Consider the following 19,913-nt stretch of genomic DNA (forward strand, 5'->3'; position numbering starts at 1 on the left):
TTTAGGATTTTAAACTAACTGCAGTTTGAAGGCCGTTTGAAATGTTGGCTGAGCATCTGGCTTCTGAAAACGTTCTTTAATTTACAAAAGGAACTAGGTAATGAAAAGGCTGCAGGGTGCTGTTAATTTTGCCATACAATGAAGTGCACGAAGACTTAGGAACATTATGGACACATGGAGTTTTTTCTCTGGGTTATTTACAAGGTTTTTTTCCTCCCCTGCTGAAACAAAGCAAAATGTTCTTTGACAACAGCCAGTGTCCGCTGTTGGTGACACTAAGGTTTGCTGAGACTGTCAGAGTAAACATATTGAGCTGACTGAGAGCATTGTCAGAACACTTCATGATGATGGTGAGATTTCCTGAAAGTGGGGATTCCAAGGATGGGTATTTTGTGCTTTGCCTTTACAGATAAGAAAAACTTCTTTCAAGAGTCTTCTGTGACTTGTTGTGTCCTTATTTTTGAAAGTGCAGATTCATAGACTTTAAGATCAGAAGGGACCATCATGATCATCTAGTCTGACCTCCTGCACATTGCAGGCCACAGTACTTCACTCCACCAGACCAGACCCCTAACCACCGGCTGGGTTACTGAAATCCTCAAATCCTGGATTAAAGACTTCAAGTTACAGAAAATCCACCATTTATACTAGTTTAAACCTGCAAGTGACCTTTTCCCAATGCTGCAAAGGAGGGCATTCCCCTCCCCCCCAGGTCTCTGTCAATCTGCCAACCTCAAATATAGCAATCAGACTCTGAGCATGTGGACTAGACCCACCAGCTAGTCACCTGTGAAAGAATTCTCTGTAGCAACTCAGAGCCCTCCCCATCTAGGGTCCCATGACTGACAATTGGAGATATTTGCTGCTTGCAGTCACAGATCGCCTACATGCCATTATAGGCAGTCTTAGTATACCATCCCAGTTAAATGTTTTGCCACCCAATACCCCCCTTGGTAAGGGTGAGGTCTGGGGAGAAGCTGGTTGCTCACAACCCCCATAGTGGAGACATTGTGGATGCTCAGCACACTGTAGGTTTCCGTCTTCCTTGTCTTGAAAGTTATAAAAAAAGGTTTTGGTTCAAAGTGGATTATTGCTTTAGAAGTTAATGTCTTTCTGGACCCATGGGTAGCTTTGAATAGGATGTTCAAAAAGGCCCAGTCACAAATTGCCAGAAGCCATGCTTAATCGACAGTCCAGCCAAAGAAGTCGAGAATTGGCTCTTTAGAGATGGATGAGCAAGAGACACCCAAAACAGAAGATAATTTCTGATGCTATGACTGACTTCTGAGGACTGAGCAGATTTGGGTATGTGCTTCACTGCGCACACATCATGGATGCCTCTGTCAGTGGAAGAGAGAATTCCCTTCAGAGGGCTTTGCAGGAAAAAGAGAGCTGCTATATATGAAGTTGCCATGTCATTTTAAATATTTTCAGTATATACTAGGAAATATAATAGCACCAAGGGAAACTTTACAGCATAATCAACACAATACCAGCCTTGACGAGGACTGTAATTTTTCTCATCCCAAGGTAAAGTAGGAATAACCACACAGATGTCTCTTATGCTAGTAAGAGATCAAAATCTGGCCTATGGTTTACCACAGTATTTACATAGCGCTTACCCCAGAAGTCCCTATAGCTAGAGTCTGGTTTCTGTTACACTGAAGTAAATCTGAACTAACTGTATTGACTCAACATAATGGCTTAATGAGATCAGAATCTAGCCCTCAGTTTTAGCTCAAAACTTCCATGGATGCTAATAAGAGTTTTGACTGAGAAGAGGAGGAAGAACTTCAGAGTAGTACCAACAAGTGGGTAGAAATCTGGCAAATTTATAAGTTTATGGACAACACCAAGCTAGGAGGCATTGCAAGTACTTTGGAGGATAGGATTACAATTCAGAATGATCTCTGCAAACTGGAGAAATGGTCTAAAGTAAACAGGATGAAATTCAATGAGGACAAATGCAAAGTATTCCAGTTAGCAAGGAACAATCAGTTGCACATGCACACAAAGTGAGAAATGACTGACTAAGAAGTAGTACAACAGAAAAAGATCTGGGGGACATAGTGGATCACAATGAGTCAAGAGTGTAATACTAAATATGAGTCAAGAGTGTAATACTAGTGCAAAAGAAACAAACATCATTCGAGGATGTATTGGTAGGAAAGCTGTAAGCAAGACACAAGAAATAATTCTTCTATTCTACTCTGCGCTGATTATGTCTCAGCTGGAGTACTGTCTTTCATTCTGGGTGCTTCATTTCAGGAAAGATGTGGACAAAATGGAGGAAGTCCAGAGAAGAGCAACAAAAATGATTAATGATCAAGAAAATATGACCTTTCAGGGAAGACTGAAACAAATGGTTTTGTTTAGACTGAAGAAGGGAAGACTGAGAGGGGTTATGATAATAGTTTTAAGTACATAAAAGGTTGTTATAAGGAAAATTGTTCTCATTAACTTGTGAGGACAAAACAAGAAGCATTGGGTTTAAATTGCAGTGAGGACTGTTTAGATTGGGCATTTGGAAAAGCTTCCTAACTGTCAGGCTGTCTCTAGACTGCATCCCTTTTTCGTAAAAGGGATGCAAATTAGACCTATCGCAATTGCAAATGAAGCGGGGATTTAAATCTCCCCCGCTTCATTAGCATAAAAATGGCTGCCGCTTTTTTCCGGCTCGGAGCTTTGCCGGGAAAAAGCGCCAGTCTAGACGCAGGTCTTTTGGAAAATAAAGCCTTTTCTGAAAGATCCCTTATCCCTTATTTTAAGAGGGATAAGGGATCTTTCGGAAAAGGCTTTATTTTCCAAAAGATCCACGTCTAGACTGGCACTTTTTTCTGGCAAAGCTCCAGACCGGAAAAAAGCGGCAGCCATTTTTATGCTAATGAAGCGGGGGAGATTTAAATCCCCGCTTCATTTGCAATTGCGATAGGTCTAATTTGCATCCCTTTTACGAAAAAGGGATGCAGTCTAGACACAGCCTCAGGGTAGTTAAACAATGGAACAAATTACCTAGGGAGTGCTGCCTGGGAAATCTCCACCATTGGAGATTTTTAAGGGCCAGTTAGACAAAACACCTGTCAGGGATGGTCTAGATAATACTTAGTCCTGCCTTAAGTATAGGGGACTGGACTAGAAGACCTCTCGAGGTCCCTTTGGCCATGTCTACACTAGGAAATTAATCTGAATTTACTAAGTTCAACTTCTGGGCACCTGATTTTACAAATTCAGAGTTCCACGTCCTCACTGTGAAGAAGAATCTAATGTAGTCTGAGGCAGCCTCCATTAATGTGGACACACTACCTTGGACTCAGAGCCCCAGGAAGCACTCTGGCCTCTGGGAGGCCTCCCACAGCTCCCCAATAAATTTGAATTAGCAGCACTGGAGCATCCACACTAACGTTATTTCAGACTTACGAGTTTGGGAATAGCATTATTCCTCATGAAAAGCAGGAATACAGAGTTCAAATTCCGCAGCCCCTTATTCCGAAATAACAGGCTGGGTAGTGTAGACGCATCGCTTACAAATTTGACCTTGTGGAATAATTTTGGATTAAAGTCCTAGTGTAGACCAAGCCTTCCAGTACTTCTATTCTGTGATTCTATAAGAAACCTCTTAATTCTACAGTAATACAAATAGTAAAGAAAAAGAAGCATCCCTGTTTTTATAAAGTGCCACACATTTCCTTCAAAAATAATGATGTTTTACCAGCGGTGGCTCTCAACAGATTATCCAGATAACAGTGCTTTCTTTCCTCACAGTGCAATCCTCCTCTGGAAGTGAAAGATTTGTTTGTTGATATTCAAGATGGGAAAATCTTGATGGCTTTGCTGGAGGTCTTGTCAGGGCAAAATCTGGTATGTATACAAGGGTGAAAAACTTGTACATAGTATAAAAGTCTCTCAGGAGTATTCATATTAGTCTATAACTTTAAAATCAATGAGTAGTCCTGTGGCACCTTAGTATCAGAAGCTTTCATGGGCAAAACTCATGAAAGCTCATGATACTAAATATATATATATATTTGTTTGTTACTAAGGTGCCACAGGAATACTCTGTGTATGTAGTATGGAATTATTCTTGTGTGGGGTATATGTGTCAATGTGTAATAGAGCAGATTCTCGCTCACACAGCAGAGTTGGGGAGAGGGTCACATCAGTGATCCCAGTACAGTTCTCTTATCTTTGGGTTGGCCTCTTGTGGTCTAATTTACCCCACTGGCATGTGGTCCTTATGGGCCTTTACAGTGGTGAGGAACCAGTATAATTTCCTTTAACTTAGAAGATTTTTGTGAGGCTTTCATTTAATGTTTGGAAAGTGCCTTGAGGTCTTCAAATGGAGGGTACTGTGAAGGCGGGGGGGAGGGGGGGAGGGGAAGGCATTTTTAGTATAGATACATATTTTATCTATACATTGACATTTTATTTTGGTAGATTTCGCTAAATCACAAGATTGTTGTCTTAATACTTGTGATTTGTTTTCTGAAGTAGCTCTTGATTTCAGACCTGATACCTTGATTCCAATTAGTTTAATCCCTCTGGTATGTGGAGCTATGTGCTTCCAGATTGTGATCTTGCTGGTATTTATTACTGTGGAACATTGTGCACCAAATTCCCAGTGCCTGGAAAATAGAAACATCTATTATAGACATGAGCAATCAATTACAGATGATAATCCTCTGTCCATTTTAACTACTTGGTAGGTCTCTTTGTTTGTACTTGCTAATTACCAGATTTGCCACTTATGTGAATATAACCCCGCTTTGTAAGTAAGAGGAGAAATTGGCCCCATGAGCCATTCCACATTATAGGTGTAATTGTGTTCTCATACTCAGCTGATGAAACTTCCATCTGAATTGGGTACAGAAACCATGAGAGCTGCCTTTGGCAGTTATTGTGTATAACCAATTTTGTGTGACCACACCTACCATCCTAACTGTGCCTGGATTAATGACTCTTGGGTGAATCTGACATCTGTCTCAAACTTCCTCAGCAGAGGATGGAGGTCTGCAGAACGTGCATATTGAATAGTGTGAGAAACCTGTGTAGCAATGCATCCTGAGACATCCTACTAAATAGGTAGCCTGGAGGAAAGACAGTTTGCCAAACTGGTTACACAGGCAGAAGTTTATCCATACAACAAAAAAACAGAGCACCATCCTGGAATTACAAGGCCACGGGGCAGCTAGAAGCTTGTCTTCACTGCTAAGAAAGCAGCATTTTTTAACTTTGAGGTAACAGAGCTATTCTGAGATGAAAAATACAGTGAAGAAAAAGACATTTTGTTTTATCAGAAGATAAATATGCCAAGGTCAACCTCTGGCTGTTTACCTAATGGTAAAACTACAATGTCTTGTCTCCATGGCTGTGTCTTCATTGGCATCCCTTTCCGGAAAAGGGATGCTAATGAGACACATCGCAATTGCAAATCCGCAGGGGATTTAAATATTCCCCGCTGCATTTGCATTTACATGGCTGCCACTTTTTTCCGGCTTGGGGAAAAGCAAGTAGGAATAAGAGATCCTCCAGAAAAGGGCTTATTTTCCAGACAATCACGTCTAGACTGGCGCTTTTCTCTGGCTTTTCCCCAAGCTGGAAAAAAGCGGCAGCCATGTAAGTGCAAGTGCCACGGGGGATATTTAAATATCCCCCGCGGATTTGCAATTGCGATGTGTCTCATTAGCATCCCTTTTCCGGAAAGGGATGCCAATGTAGACAGAGCCCATGTGTTTTACCTGAGGATAGCTCATACTCCTTAATTACCTTCAGGTAAAAAACAGGGACTTAGTAGCAGTGAAAACAAGCCCTGGGTGAAATGCTGTTACTTGTGATGATGATTAACTAAGTGTTGTCCATGTCATGTGAGGACAAACCCTGTTTAGAACCAGTCATGCACTAACTAATTATAAACTTGATTAAAAGATATAGCATAACCCTATTTTTCTCAACATCCATTTTTCATAGCGGGGACTGGCTTATTGCCTTCCTAAACTGTGTCAGGGAGATCGTAGACACCGGCATCAGTCCATTGACTGGTCATTGAGAAGCAGACCTGCTGACGGGGAAAAGGGAGCTCTGCTGGAGCTCAGTGATTCAAAAGGGCCTAGGCCTCTGGCCGCCTCTGCTACTAATATGACAGTGGAAGTGCTCAGAGCCCTGGGCCATTTAAATTGTTACCAGAGCCACACGTGGTGCACTCCCAGCAGCTCTGATGACCCTGACCCCATTCTTCCTCCCAAGGCCCAGCTCCTCCTGGGAGCACAGAGCCACGCCCCCCACCTCCCACCTTGCCAGGAGCCCAAAAAAGTTGTTGGTTCCTCTGCTGAGAAACACCGGTGCAGACAAAGCCTAAGGGTGCACCTACACTGCACCTGTAGCTCAAAATAAGCTATGCAATGTGAGCTATGCAAATTGCATAGCTTATTTCGAATCAGTTTCAAAATAGCTTATTTCGTAATATGAACTATCTGCACAGCACCAAATTTCAAAATAACCCGCTATTCCAAAATGTCCCTTACTCCTTGTGGAATGAGGTTTACAGGAATGTCGGAATAGCAAACCCGTTATATTTCGAAATAACGGACTTGCTGTTAAGACGTGGGATAGCTATTTTGGGATACCTCCAGTATCCTGAAATAGCACTGCAGTGTAGACATAGCCTAAATGATTAATCCACTAAGCTATGCTTTGTTCCTTTTTCATGACTGCTTCTGTCACTTTGCTAGCACTGAAGTGAAAACGGCCAGGCTGGGGAGTCGTTTTGTTTTTGATTTTTACACATGCATAATGTCTTAGAGATTCTTAGATTCTGAGACCAGGAGGAATCATTCTCCAGGGTAAACAAATCAATTAAACAACTCAGAACATTCATCACTAGTTTGCATTGTAAAGCAATATCTATTTCTCTTTTCTAGCTGCATGAATATAAGTCTTCAACTCATCGTATTTTTCGACTGAACAACATAGCTAAAGCACTTAAATTTTTGGAGGATAGTAATGTAAGTATTTCTAAGCTCGTTCTCAATTTCATACTTTCCTCAGTATCTGTTGCAAATATAATGCACCTAATTTTCTATGCAGCATGTATATACACTTCTATAAGAGTAGTGCACTGACTAAAAAAAGTTGTAGCTCATTTAACAGTAAGACTAAAATGCCACAAAAAATTGTAGAAGAACACCTACAAAGTCTAAAAAACAAGGATTATGTTCTCATTTTATAATGCAAAATTCAACAGGATTAAAGGATCAGGAGACCAGTATTAAAAGAAAATAAATAGAAAAGCAAGTAATCTTTACTGAATTGATTCTAAGTGCGGTGATTTCAATTACTTTAAAGGTAATAATTGACTCCTTTCTTTTTTCCTTTGATTAAAAGTATTTTAAGTATCACAAATTCTGCATTTCACCACTAAATTGTAGCAGCAGCTGATTATGAGTCCAAGGCAGGAGAAAATAAAACTGGAAAAATTAGATGATATATATTTTTGGCAGTCAAAAGAGTATAAGAGAAGACTTTCTTCTCATGCCACTTTTACATCAGTACAATGTCACTTACTTAAGTGGAGTTACTAATTTGCACCATAGTAAGTGAGAGGAGAATTTGGTCTATCATTTTGAAATGAAATAATCCATACTGATTTTTTTTCCTGAGAATTTTCTTTAGTTCGGGTGTTACAGATGTTTTTTGAAAATATTCTCTATGGCTTATAAGATGTAACATGGCAGAGAGATATTGGAAGTCATAGTAGAATGTCCAAGAACCATTCTCCACCTTATCAGTCATGATTTCTATATACCAAGTATCCTAACTTTTTTCAGAGCAAAGGATTGCAGCCTTTTCATCATGCTGCAGACTATTCTTACTTAAGTCAGCCTAAATCTGCAGATCCTCAAATACCGCACGTATTAGCCATTGTAAATCTTCACCTCTCTCCAGTTTAGCACCACTGCAGCTGCTAACTTTATGCTGCCAAGCCAGCTTCTGCTCAGCACCCTATCACCAATCTAACTCGCTTTGTTGTTCCTGCGCCTCTGCCTTCTCAGATACAGTAAAACTCCAATAGTCCGGCATCCAATAGTCCGGCACTCCTGATAGTCCGGCATCAAAATGGCAAGACCCTAGTGAGTAAGCTTCAGCAAAAAATATGAGTCACAAGGTAACAGCGGCAGCAGCTGAACTGAGCAAAAAGGGTAAAAAAGGCTTAAAAAAACTAAAACATTACAGTATACTGTATACGGTATGTACAATAAAAAGGGTTAAGAATACTTTATATTCTCTCTCTCTCTCTCTCTCTCTCTCTCTCTCTCTCTCTCTCTCTCTCTCTCTCTCTCTCTCTCTCTCTCTCTCTCTCTCTCTCTATATATATATATATATATATATATATATATATATATAAAAACCATCTTATAATACCGCCTGATAGTCCGGCATATCTGATAATCCGGCACCACGTAGGTCCCATAGGTTCCGGATTATCGGAAGTCTACTGTATTATGTCTTTTCTGTCTGTCTCTTCTCTTCCACTCTACTGCTGCCAAGAAACCCTTCCCTTACACCTCCCATTCCTGAATATGGGGCCAAGTTTTTCTGTCATTTATGGTGAAGTAACCCCATTGATTTGAAAAATATATTCTACTCCAGGTTTAGAGCAGTGTAATTGAAACCAGGATCAGGCTCTCTGTATTTAAAAACAACACATTATTAGTATGTGCAAGGTTTAATTTAAAAAAAACCTGTGTTACTCTCTTCCAATGGCTACATGCACAAAGTAGTAGGAATGAGATGAGACAAGTTACTATGGGGTAATGTGGCCTCCTTTTAAGTGGAACTCAGAACACTAACCATAATGTTAAAGAAAAGAGCTCTTGACAATCAGTGTGTATATAGTAAGAGTGAGCTAACAGAAGCCTGTACAACAGGTTTTTTTAAACAAATAATGTCATTGCCCTAATTCTTCTGTGTTTAATGTACCTTATACAGACCAAAGAATGTGACTAGGTTATGAAAGGTAAAGGCCAAATCATGCAGTCTTTAGTCCTTATTAGGGCAAGATCCTAGTGCCTTTAGTGGGATTTGTTGCCCATGAGTATTTTGCTTCAGTAAGGACTGCCGGATCTGCAGACCACCTGGAATGGAGAGGACCTGGGCTATGGAAGAAAACACTGCTTCTGTGGTTTACTCCTTCGGCACTGACTCCATAATACCTCCTCACTGGCCGCTCTGCAGCATTAAGCTTTGCAGATACAGAGGGAGCTGGCCGAGGAGATGACCCATCTTTGTGAAGTCATCCCCTTCCAGCTTTGCAATATATACACAAGTAAACCCAGACTGTTTCTCAGTGGTATCTTGCTTCCTTGCTTTTCTGTGCTCTAAAACAGCTCCAGCTGGAGAAACTGGGAATAAAGCTACAGTGGAAACTCAGGCTGGGGTGGAGGCACATAGCTTTAAGTGGATCTCCCAAGTGGGTTTTATGGGGGGCAAACCTACAGTTGATTCCATAGGATGTGAAGAGGGATTGTCAGGCAGAAACTCTGTCCAAATTCACTGGTATTCCAGTCCGCTAGAGAGGAAAAAAACCTGCAGAAGGGAATGATCTGGCCTGAATGATCTGCTCCACAGCTCAGATTTTGAAACAGAGAGGGTATGTCTACACTACCCCGCTAGTTCGAACCTCGAGGTGTACCGGTAGTTCGGAATAGGAAGCCTAGTCCGAACTACCTAGTTCGAGCCCCGTGTAGCCGCGCTGCACGGGGTTCGAACCAGCGGGGTTTTAAAAATGGCGGCTCCCCGCTTATGCAAATGAAGCCCGGGAAATTCAAATCCCGGGCTTCATTTGCAAGTGCGGTATGCCTACATTAGCCTCCTAGTTCGAACTAGGAGGGTAGTGTAGACATACCCTGAAAGAAATGTTGGGATTTCTATAAAGTTGCACATTCTTGGGCAGCAGTTTCAAACTCACATTTTCTAATGCTACATACACACACACACATACACTACAATTTAGTCACAACTCTAGTCAACACCCAATGGCAGAGAGAAAACACCTCTCTTCCTATGTTGCTCCACTCACTGATAGCACTGAATTCTACATATGCTGCTGTCATCACATTCTGCACTCATCCTGTTGCTAAGGGCCATTCTATGTCATAGTCTATAACTCACAGAATCTGAAGGCAGAACAGAGTGGGTTGAGCTTTCCTTAGGCACAATCAGCCTTTTAACTGAGGAGTGCCAGTTTGACAGTCATTTCTATGTTGATTGTTTCCATAAGAGCGTAGGTGGCTAAAACCTTACAACTGAATGTCATTTGTAAAGGGATGGGTTGACAAGGGTAAGCTGCAGTGATAGACTACAGCTGATACTGGAATCGGTCAAATAGTAAGTTCCAGTTGGGAGCTCTCACCTTAGACAAGCTGGCATTTAAAAAATTCAATAGGCCTAAAAATTTGTCCCATAGCTCCTATTTTGTGGCTTATAAGAAAAATCTGAATCTTGAAGTGTAACAGCGAGAGGTGTCCTCTTCCCGGTATAGTAAACTATTCTGTAAACCATAGGTTACTAACAAGTGCTATTTTAACCTTATTTCAGTATAAACAAAACTGGGAGTAAAGGGTAGTGATGAAAATGTTGGCAAAGTTGGCAAAGTGCCTTAGTTATATTGAGCTAGAAGTTTATATATTAAACCACAAATGGAGTGGAACCTGTCACAGCCTTCAGTTCTGTAGGATCATGGGATAAGGTATTGTTAAGTGATTCTTACAAATGATATTTCTGAGTGATAGACACTGACTGTTCATTGGGCTTTAATTCAGTCCAAATTTGCATTATTGACAACTTTATTGTTTTCTGGCTACTTTGTCAACAATGAGCCTGTGTTATTTAAATTAATACTGTCCTGGTTTTATGTAAAAGAATCTGTAGGAATAGGCAAACCAGCATTTATTCCAATTGATCTTGTTGGAGATCAGTGAGAATTCATTAAGCCATAAGGTAAAGTATGGGGAAGAGAGAGGCATATTAAAAAGAAAAGTGAAGACTTGGGAAACTTTATTTTCTTTTGCCCAGAAAAGTGATTTCAGATCACATTACCTTCCCCTGGGGCTTATACTGTTTCTAATCCAAACTGTGAATTTTTCAGTGTTCTCATTCCTCACAGTACATGTAGAAAGTACAATAGAGTATGGAGACCTTTTGAGGCTTATGGAACCCTTCTGAGGCAATGCAAGCTTGTTCCAAGTTTGCATGGAAGAGGGAAGGAGATGCTGACACTGATGGGGCAGAAGTAATCTCAGGGAAGTGGTACTTAGTGTACACTTGCTCTACTGACCCTGGTACAGGGACTGAGGTTGAGAATTCCATAAGTAACGAGGGCTAGAACTCACCCATCTTCTTAATGGTAAGATACAAATCTGGCTCTGGGTAGTTCCAAGATCTCCTCTCTCTCAGATCCTGGAGAACAAGATGGGGGCTAGGAGCTGCAGTCCCCCTCACAGTAACCATATTTATAACCCTAATTCATGGTAAAACTTGCTGGGAAATAGGGTGTGTATAAAAACAGCATCCTCCCTGCAGATGAAAGAAATTTGGCAGCCCAGATAGTCTTAAGATTAAAGAAAGGAATAGGCCATTCAATATATATTCCTTATGGTGTCTAACTTTTGCAATCATTTTCCTTGTAACAAACTTTGGGGCAGAAACCTCTGAAAACTGTCCAAAACAGCTCTGGAGACTGTTTCATTTTTTATACCTTTATGGAATGTTTTTTTTTTAAGTTACCCTTGTCAAGGACAATTTTTGATAGCATATTCTAAGAACTGACTCTTCGGGTGTAAAGGGATTTTGTAAGTGTACTATTGTCTGGGTTTGAGCTGACACATTTTCTACATTTAAACTGTGATTCTTACATAATCCAAATAGGCACATCTCCTTAAACTTATAACCTACTTTTCTGTAGGTAAAACTGGTTAGCATTGATGCAGCAGAAATAGCGGATGGAAATTCTTCTCTGGTTCTTGGACTAATATGGAATATAATCCTGTTTTTTCAGGTAAAACCATTTATATGCTATCATCACAAGAGAACTACTTCCATAAAATATGTTCAGTTCTAGCAGAATATTAATCTAGAGCCATAAAGACCAGAAATAAAGCACAGGGGGACAGTTTCCCTTCTAACTTACATCAGTTTTATATCTGTATCTCAAGTGTGATTTAGAGGTATCACCTGTCATAGTAGACTACAAGTCTAGGAGCCCAACTTCATCCTCCAAGATGTACCATGGTCTCTCCCTGTGGCTGAACATTATGGAGTGCATTGCGGGGAGGAACTGGGTATGACAGAAGATATAGCCTAACCAGGGAGCAGGGCCCAGAGGAGTGAATGGGGATTGAGGGACCTAGAACCGTGAAGCAAAACAGTGGCTATACTCCAGGCATATACCATCACTGTAGGATCGGCACCACTCTGAGTGATAGTAGCTAGGTCAAAGAAACTTTCTTCCATCGACCTAGTCAGGTTTATAGCCGGAATTAGATTGACATAGATGCAATGCTCAGTGTTGTGATTCACACCCCTAAAGGATGTAGCTATGCTGATCTAAATGTTTAGTGTTGACCACATCTAAGGCAGATGGCAAAGTTAAACACTTTGAAATTAAACACTTTGTTCTGCTTGTGTGATGATCCCTGTGTATAGTGTACTTCAAATTCTCTGTCTGCTCTTCTCAACAGACAATTCTACCAAAACCTTTTCCAACAGAAATCTTTGATTTAATGAAAACCCACTTTCCCATGGGACAGATTTTTCTTGTTCTAAAAATTTCAACCAGGACTGTAAACTAGGGGGCTACGTCTACACTGGCCCCTTTTCCGGAAGGGGCATGTAAATTTCACGAGTCGTCGTAGGGAAATCCGCGGGGGATTTAAATATCCCCCGCGGCATTTAAATAAAAATGTCCGCCGCTTTTTTCCGGCTTTTAAAAAAGCCGGAAAAGAGCGTCTAGACTGGCCCCGATCCTCCGGAAAAAGTGCCCTTTTCCGGAGGCTCTTATTCCTACAGGCACTTTTTCCGGAGGATCGGGGCCAGTCTAGACGCTCTTTTCCGGCTTTTTTAAAAGCCGGAAAAAAGCGGCGGACATTTTTATTTAAATGCCGCGGGGGATATTTAAATCCCCCGCGGATTTCCCTACGACGACTCGTGAAATTTACATGCCCCTTCCGGAAAAGGGGCCAGTGTAGACATAGCCGGGATGTTAAAATGTGTGTTAAGTAACCCTGTAATCACTGAAAATTTTCAGCGGTTAAACGTGGGACGGCTCTCTGGACATATCCACTCCTACCTGATGCTTCTGTATCAGAGGCAGCAGGGTGTGGTGGCAGGTGGCTGCCCAGACAGCAGATGCGAACAGGGAGCTGGCTTTTAAAATGGCTCCCTGTGTGAACCAGGAGCCTGCATGTAACCTTGAATGTTAACCGAGGAGCCCAGGCTCATTGATTAACCGTTCACACAATTACATTTTCACATCCCTACAGTAAACTAATCTCTATATCCTTGCCAGTTCTGAGTCCTGTGTAATCTTGAAAGCTCGTCTCTTGGACCAACAGAAGTTGGTCAGATAAAAGAAACTACCTCACTCACTTTGTCTCTAATACCAACATGGCTACAAAAACACAGCATATATCCTTGCCCATCTGTGTGCTGAGACTGTGCTAGCAAGGGCGCTGCTAGTGAGGTCTGTTCTGTTAGGTCTGTTGCTGAATTCTTTAGAGCACAGGCCTATAATTAGATTGCTAGCTGAATTTTAAGGAAACAAAAGAGTTACTTTTCCTGACAGCAATTTAGGGATGGTTGAATGTCTGTATCAAATTGAAGTACCTTGTGTTTCACTTTCTTCAATACAGATTAAAGAACTGACAGGCAACCTCAATAGGAACTCCTCCTCTTCCAGCCTGTCATCTGGGCCCAGTGGGGCTGACTCTGACACCTCTCACCCGAGCACTCCTAATATAGAGAGAGGCATGTCTGTTTCAGTGAAGGATCAGCGGAAAGCAATCAGAGTCCTTTTAACCTGGGTTCAAAGGAAAACCAGAAAGTAAGCCAAGCTCTTCTTGCTAGCTTAGAAAAGTCTCCATTTTACCAGCTGCAAATGGGTTTGTTTCTGAGGTTAAAACCAATTTCCCTTTGCAGTCCTTGGGAGGAATCGATGATGATACCACATACTGTAGGATCTTCCTTGTTTTAGAGTGAGCAATTTATATTTTTGCATATTTTGGGTGAGCTCCTCAAGTGGTTTAAATTAATTGACTTAAACTGGCAGAATATGAAGCCCTATATCTTCCTTATTTCACATAGGGAAGGATTAGGATGTTATGGGGCCATGGACCAAAGCAAATGGGGGCCCTTTGCCACTCTTTCCACCTGCCATTTCCCCACCCACTGTTTGGTCTCTTTGGATTTTTCATATTGTCCCACTGAATCATAAAGAAATAGTGAAATAAAAGCCAGAGTTTATATAAGGCACTTGGGTTAAAATTCACTTAACCAAATCAATGTATTAGGGATTGACATATACAAATCCTTGCTACACACAAGGGAACATTTGGATCCATGCAGCGGGGCTGACAGAATTGCAAGGCCCCTGGGTAAGGTGGGGAGGGAGCGCCACGCTCCCAGAACGGCTGGTGGTAGCTTGCTCTCCATGCTGTCAGGACCACGCTGCACCCAGCCAGCTGTTAGCCCCTCCTGGAGCATGCTGCTCAGGGCTCTGATGGCATTTTAAAGGGCCTGGGATGCTGGCTGCTGTGGCATTAGCAGTAGAGGCCAGAACCTCTCGCCCTTTTGAATTGCTGGGCTCTGGGGCAACAGCTCCCTTTGCCTCTGTCCCTGAAACAGCAGTCCTGGACCCACAATGCAAATTCAAAATTACAAGGTCAGTTCTAGAAATCTATTCTATTAGGCTACACCCATCCCAGTTAAACTTCTGTGAAGTCCGGGGAACTGAACTAGGGATGAGTTTGACCATTGTTACATAATCAGCTGCTGCCAAAGCAGACAGCAAAGGAAGGTTAAGTTAATAAAGATATCCCATCTCTGGAACTATAATGCTGATCAATATCATTGATAACTGTGGGTATTAATAAGGAAGTGACAACCCAGGCAATGATCTTTTCGGTGCAACTCAAAAATACAGTTTGGAAAGAAGTCTGTGGTTGGGAAATGAATTATTTAATAGCATCTATAGAAAGAAACAACAATAATAATGAAAACTTGGTTGTATCATTCTGACCATGAAACTTTTTGAACTCTACCTTTCTCGTATGTCATTGTAATTCTTGTAGAAACTCAAAAAAGTTGTCTTGTACATTGGATTTTTTTTGTATCCCACATGGCAAAAATTTCTGTATTTACGGGCAAGTGTGCACAAAATATGACTCATTAATAATAAGTTTTAACCTGCTTATGAGTTGGTTTTTTCCCCTTGCTATGGCATTAAAATACTATAGCAAGGCAAAATCAGTAATTAGTTAGACATTTAGTTTTGCAAATGTTAAACATGGTTGATAGGTACTTGTGGATTTTGTTTTTATTAAATACTTCCTACAAATAAGTTCATCTTAGCTATAGTCAAACTTTTGGCTCAACTTACAGTGAAACATGAATGCGTTTCCTACTGTCCTAATGCCAATAAACTCTCGTCTGTAATGACTTGTATGTGCCTTATTTTTAATTTAGATATGGTGTTGCAGTTCAAGATTTTACGAGCAGTTGGCGAAGTGGCCTTCCTTTCTTAGCTATAATAAAAGCAATAGATTCCAGCTTGGTAGACATGAAGCAAGCTTTGGAGAAATCAGCTCGGGAAAATTTGGAGGATGCTTTCAGCATAGCACAAAACAGTCTTGGTGTTCCTAGACTTCTGGAGCCAGAAGGTAATCCATTCGCAGCCCCCTTCTTTGGCATATCTGTCAAATAATTAAAGACTTTTGACTCTTTATTTTTATTACAATAGTTCTCTGGCTTCAGTCAGTCTTGGGTCCTCATTGTTCTAGGTGCTGTACAAAAACAGTCTCTGTCTCAAAATACTTACAGTCTGTAAAGACAAAATGAGACAAGGGTGGGATAAATGGATCCAGCACACAAGCAAAATGATCAGGCAGATTGTAGACAAATGTTTTACTAGCTCCAGTTATTTTTCTCTCTGGTCCTTTTTTTATAATTGTCCTGGCCTGTTCTCAAATTCCCTTTTTTCCCTTTTGCCTATTTTGAATGGTCTTTCATTTAATTTTCAATTTTCCTTGACTCTTCCTGTTTTTTCTATGGGAGTAAATAAAACTTCCGCTGTAATACCTGCCTCTCATCTCTCTGATTCAAGCCTACATTGATATAGGGCTTCAATCCCACAGTTAATGGCAAGTGGGCAAATGGCTGCACTTGTATGCAGCCCCATTTAGAGATAATGGAATATCCCTGGCTTTCCCTCTAGAAACAAGTCACTATCTGTCAACAAAACCACTAGCTGGTGAAACAGCAGTATTGATATGCTATGATGGGAATAGCCTGAAGAGGGTGACCTAGGGCTTGTTTGAATTTGGGGAAGGGGAAGAGCATAAAGGTGGAGGATGGAGGGATCTTCCGGATTCCATCAGCTATGAAGAGGATTCTGCCTTCTCTCTTGAAACATAAAATAACATAAATCTATAGCTTTTCATAAGAATCATAAAAATGGGATATGCTTATGAAGGCCCATTTCTATGCAGGGCTCTTTAAGTATTTAAGAGCCCAGGGCTTTGTGTTTTTTCTCCATAGATATAATGGTCGAATCACCTGATGAACAATCAATCGTGACATATGTGGCACAATTTGTGGAGCATTTCCAAGAGCTAGAAGGGGTACGTTTTTCTTTCAGGTAGCATTTTCATAATTTGTCATGGCCTCCTTGAGGAAGTCAGATATGTGTTCTAATTTTTACATTCAGAATTTATTGCAAACAATTTATCTCAAGAGGTGTAAAAGTATTACTGATTCCTATTGTGTTTGTCTGATCCGCCAATCTAGGTTTTAAATGGGAGCTATTAAAGAGCTTTGGACAAAATAAGAATCATTCCAAACATTAAACCCAAAGCTGTTTTACAAAGGTTAGAATCAGTTCAAATAAGTATTTCCCCCTTCCTTTCTCACCCCGAACCTTAATGGGCTTCATCCTTGTGCTAAAATCTACCCCAGGAGTTCACAGAGTTTGGCAGACTTTGTTAGGTTGGTTTCTGTCTTCAAATCCCATGAGATCTGAGCTCCAATGAGTGATGTTGTTTAAAAGATGTAGTCCAGATTCAAGACTGCAGAGGTGAATTCATGGTCCCACTGAAGTCAGCGGAAAAAACTTCAATTGATTTCAGTGGGGCCAGGATTTCACTATGAGTCTTACCTTTGATAAGGATCCGGTTTGGATTTTATAGGAAAGAGCTGATAGACTAGCAAACCTCACACAGAGAATGGAGATGGCCTTCTAGGGCTCTGGTAGATGAGTTAATTGTAGAACTAAGGAAAGATGATTCAAGGATGGGAAAAATTCAAATAGCTAAAAAGAATGAGAGTAAAAGAGAAACAGGAGACATATTTAGATCTGTATAAGCAGCCAGACATTTCAGGGCTTATTTGAACCTCAGGCCTCTCAAGGTTGGTTACCACTAATTTAAATTACACCTTTTTAGCATAAAAAATAGATTCCCAGGATGCCATTCACCACAAAAAAACAGGGATGATAGTTTTCTTCTTCTTGCTGAAGTAGTGTATAGATAAAAAAAAACAGCTCTTAAATGTTCAAATTACTTTGCTACTAGTTTTCTCCAGATTTTATATTAAATAGAGCCTCCAGTTGCATTATTTATGCTATCTGTGTTTTATAGCATCAGTTTTAAGATTCCTTAATTGTATTGATGAGTGGGGAAAACCCTTAATTTTCTTTCCTACTTTTCAGATAAAACTGCCCAGCTCAGATTCTAAATAAGAAAACCCTGACTAGTAAATCAATATGATCTATAGTAGATTTAGTGGACCTTCGAGTTGATTTTTTGTCCAGTTTCTGCATTTAATATATATTAAAAGCAGATACCCCTATAGCGGCCACATGAAGAGGTGAACTGAATTAATGATTGAAAATTGGAATCCCTCAAATTTTTGTCTAGCTATGCCAGTGATGTGCTGTGTGACCCTTGTACAGTTTAACATCTTTAATTCAGTATCCTGACTTACAAAATGGGACAATCATTACTTGATTAGTTCAGAGGATTACATAAGGGTTGATAAATCACTCATTTTATAAGAGTTTGAAAATATAAAGTGATATGTAAATTACCATTTAATGATATATCATCCTTTACAGGAAGATTTTTCAGATCCTGACAAGGAAATCCCAATTGAAACCACATATGTCCATATCAAAGATACACCTTCAGAACAAGAGAGTAAGATCTTGATATTGAATGAAAACGGAGAATGTGCATACACTGTTAACCATGAAAGGAGCCACTCTCCTCCTACAAAGGTTTGTGTCCATGATTTGCCCGAGGAACTCCAGTCAGAAAACGTACATGAAGAACTTACTGATAAATTGAATCAACCATTATCAGCTAATTCACAGGAAGTCTCAGAAGAGTCATTGGTTTTGTCGTCTGTGGAAGAACATCAGAGACCTACTTCTTTACAGATTACAGGGTCTGTCAGTTTTGAATCCAGTTCCTCTTGGGAAGTTCTTAGTGACAAACTGATTCAGAATGAAGGGAGCATATCAGATGATCAACTGAAAGAGAATGATGAACTTTCAGCAACTATTTTGACTGAGCAGAAAAATTCTGTTGATACAGTTGATTCAGAATCATCTTCTAAAGAAGAATTAACTATAAAGACGTCTCCTGAATGCAACAATGAAATTAAGGACTCACTAGTCAACAAAACATGTGATAGTTATCCTTTGAGACCATTATCTCAGATTTCAGATATACATGAAAAAGAGCCAACAAATCTAGTAGAAAACACTGAACCTATAATTTCAACTTTTCTACCAGAATATGCTTCCAAAGAAGAGGATATGCCTAAATACATTTTGCATCTACTAAATGAAGAAATATCTAAAAAACTTTCAGAAGGATATGAACATCCAAAACAACCACCTGTTTTTCACACACTACAAGACACCAATTGGTCATCCAAGGATTCTGATCTCAAAGATCAAATGGAAATGTCTTTGTCCTGCAAATCTGAAAATTCAACGTCACCAGTTACAAAAAAATCTGAAAATCTTGAGATGCATAATGAAGATGAATCTTCAGCTAAAATGTCACCAAATTCTTCTAAAGTTTCTGTAATTCCCCATGATCTTTTCTACTACCCACATTACACTGTTCCTATATCAGCAGTTTTGGAAGCTTTTGCTGAGCCTAGTCCTGCCTCTTACATTTCTGAAAATAGCAAAATCTGTGATGAGCTATCAGTGAATTACTTTCATGAAGGGGAGCCATTGGTACTAAACAGTGAAGGAGGTATTCTGGAGCTAGGTTTACAAACCAGCCTGAGTGTGTCTCCAGCACAAATGGAAGCTGAGGCCACGGAAGAGGAGAAAGTGGATCCAGACAGTCCCACTAAGTCCTTCTCTGAAAAAGTCCAGGATGTCCTAATAGAAGAGAATGTGGAACTCAAGGAAGACATCAGTATATGCACAAACTCTCAAGATTCTACAAATCCGGAAAATCCTGAGGTACTCCGCTTGATTTTTAAATTTCAGCCATTTACTTGGTTGTACAAAGTGGCCACAGCACCTTAATTTACACTACAAGACTTTTGAATAACTGTATTATATAGGCTATGTTTGTTCTCCCATAATATTGTTTACCACTGCCCTCTGCTGCATGGAATGTTATATT

General features: G+C 40.4%; 1 protein-coding gene across 6 annotated transcripts in view; it reads left to right on the forward strand.

Moving 5' to 3' along the window:
- The window catches only part of CLMN (calmin), a 122,127-nt gene that overhangs the window by 80,658 nt on the left and 21,556 nt on the right, over positions 1-19,913 (forward strand). For 2 of the 6 annotated variants that reach the window (XM_006133696.3, XM_075926637.2), the window contains exons 3-9: positions 3,763-3,858; positions 6,915-6,998; positions 11,957-12,049; positions 13,902-14,092; positions 15,733-15,926; positions 16,804-16,886; positions 18,377-19,747. In XM_006133696.3, the coding sequence (XP_006133758.3) occupies positions 3,763-3,858; positions 6,915-6,998; positions 11,957-12,049; positions 13,902-14,092; positions 15,733-15,926; positions 16,804-16,886; positions 18,377-19,747 (2,112 nt within the window). Of the gene's footprint in view, positions 1-3,762; positions 3,859-6,914; positions 6,999-10,032; positions 10,381-10,419; positions 10,529-11,956; positions 12,050-13,901; positions 14,093-15,732; positions 15,927-16,803; positions 16,887-18,376; positions 19,748-19,913 lie in introns of those variants that run through there. The other 4 variants (XM_025189920.3, XM_025189922.3, XM_025189921.3 and 1 more) reach the window with 4 other exon arrangements.

The sequence above is a fragment of the Pelodiscus sinensis genome, chromosome 5, assembly GCF_052426305.1.
Source record: "Pelodiscus sinensis isolate ZL-2025 chromosome 5, ASM5242630v1, whole genome shotgun sequence".
In the NCBI taxonomy this organism is placed as follows: domain Eukaryota; kingdom Metazoa; phylum Chordata; order Testudines; family Trionychidae; genus Pelodiscus; species Pelodiscus sinensis.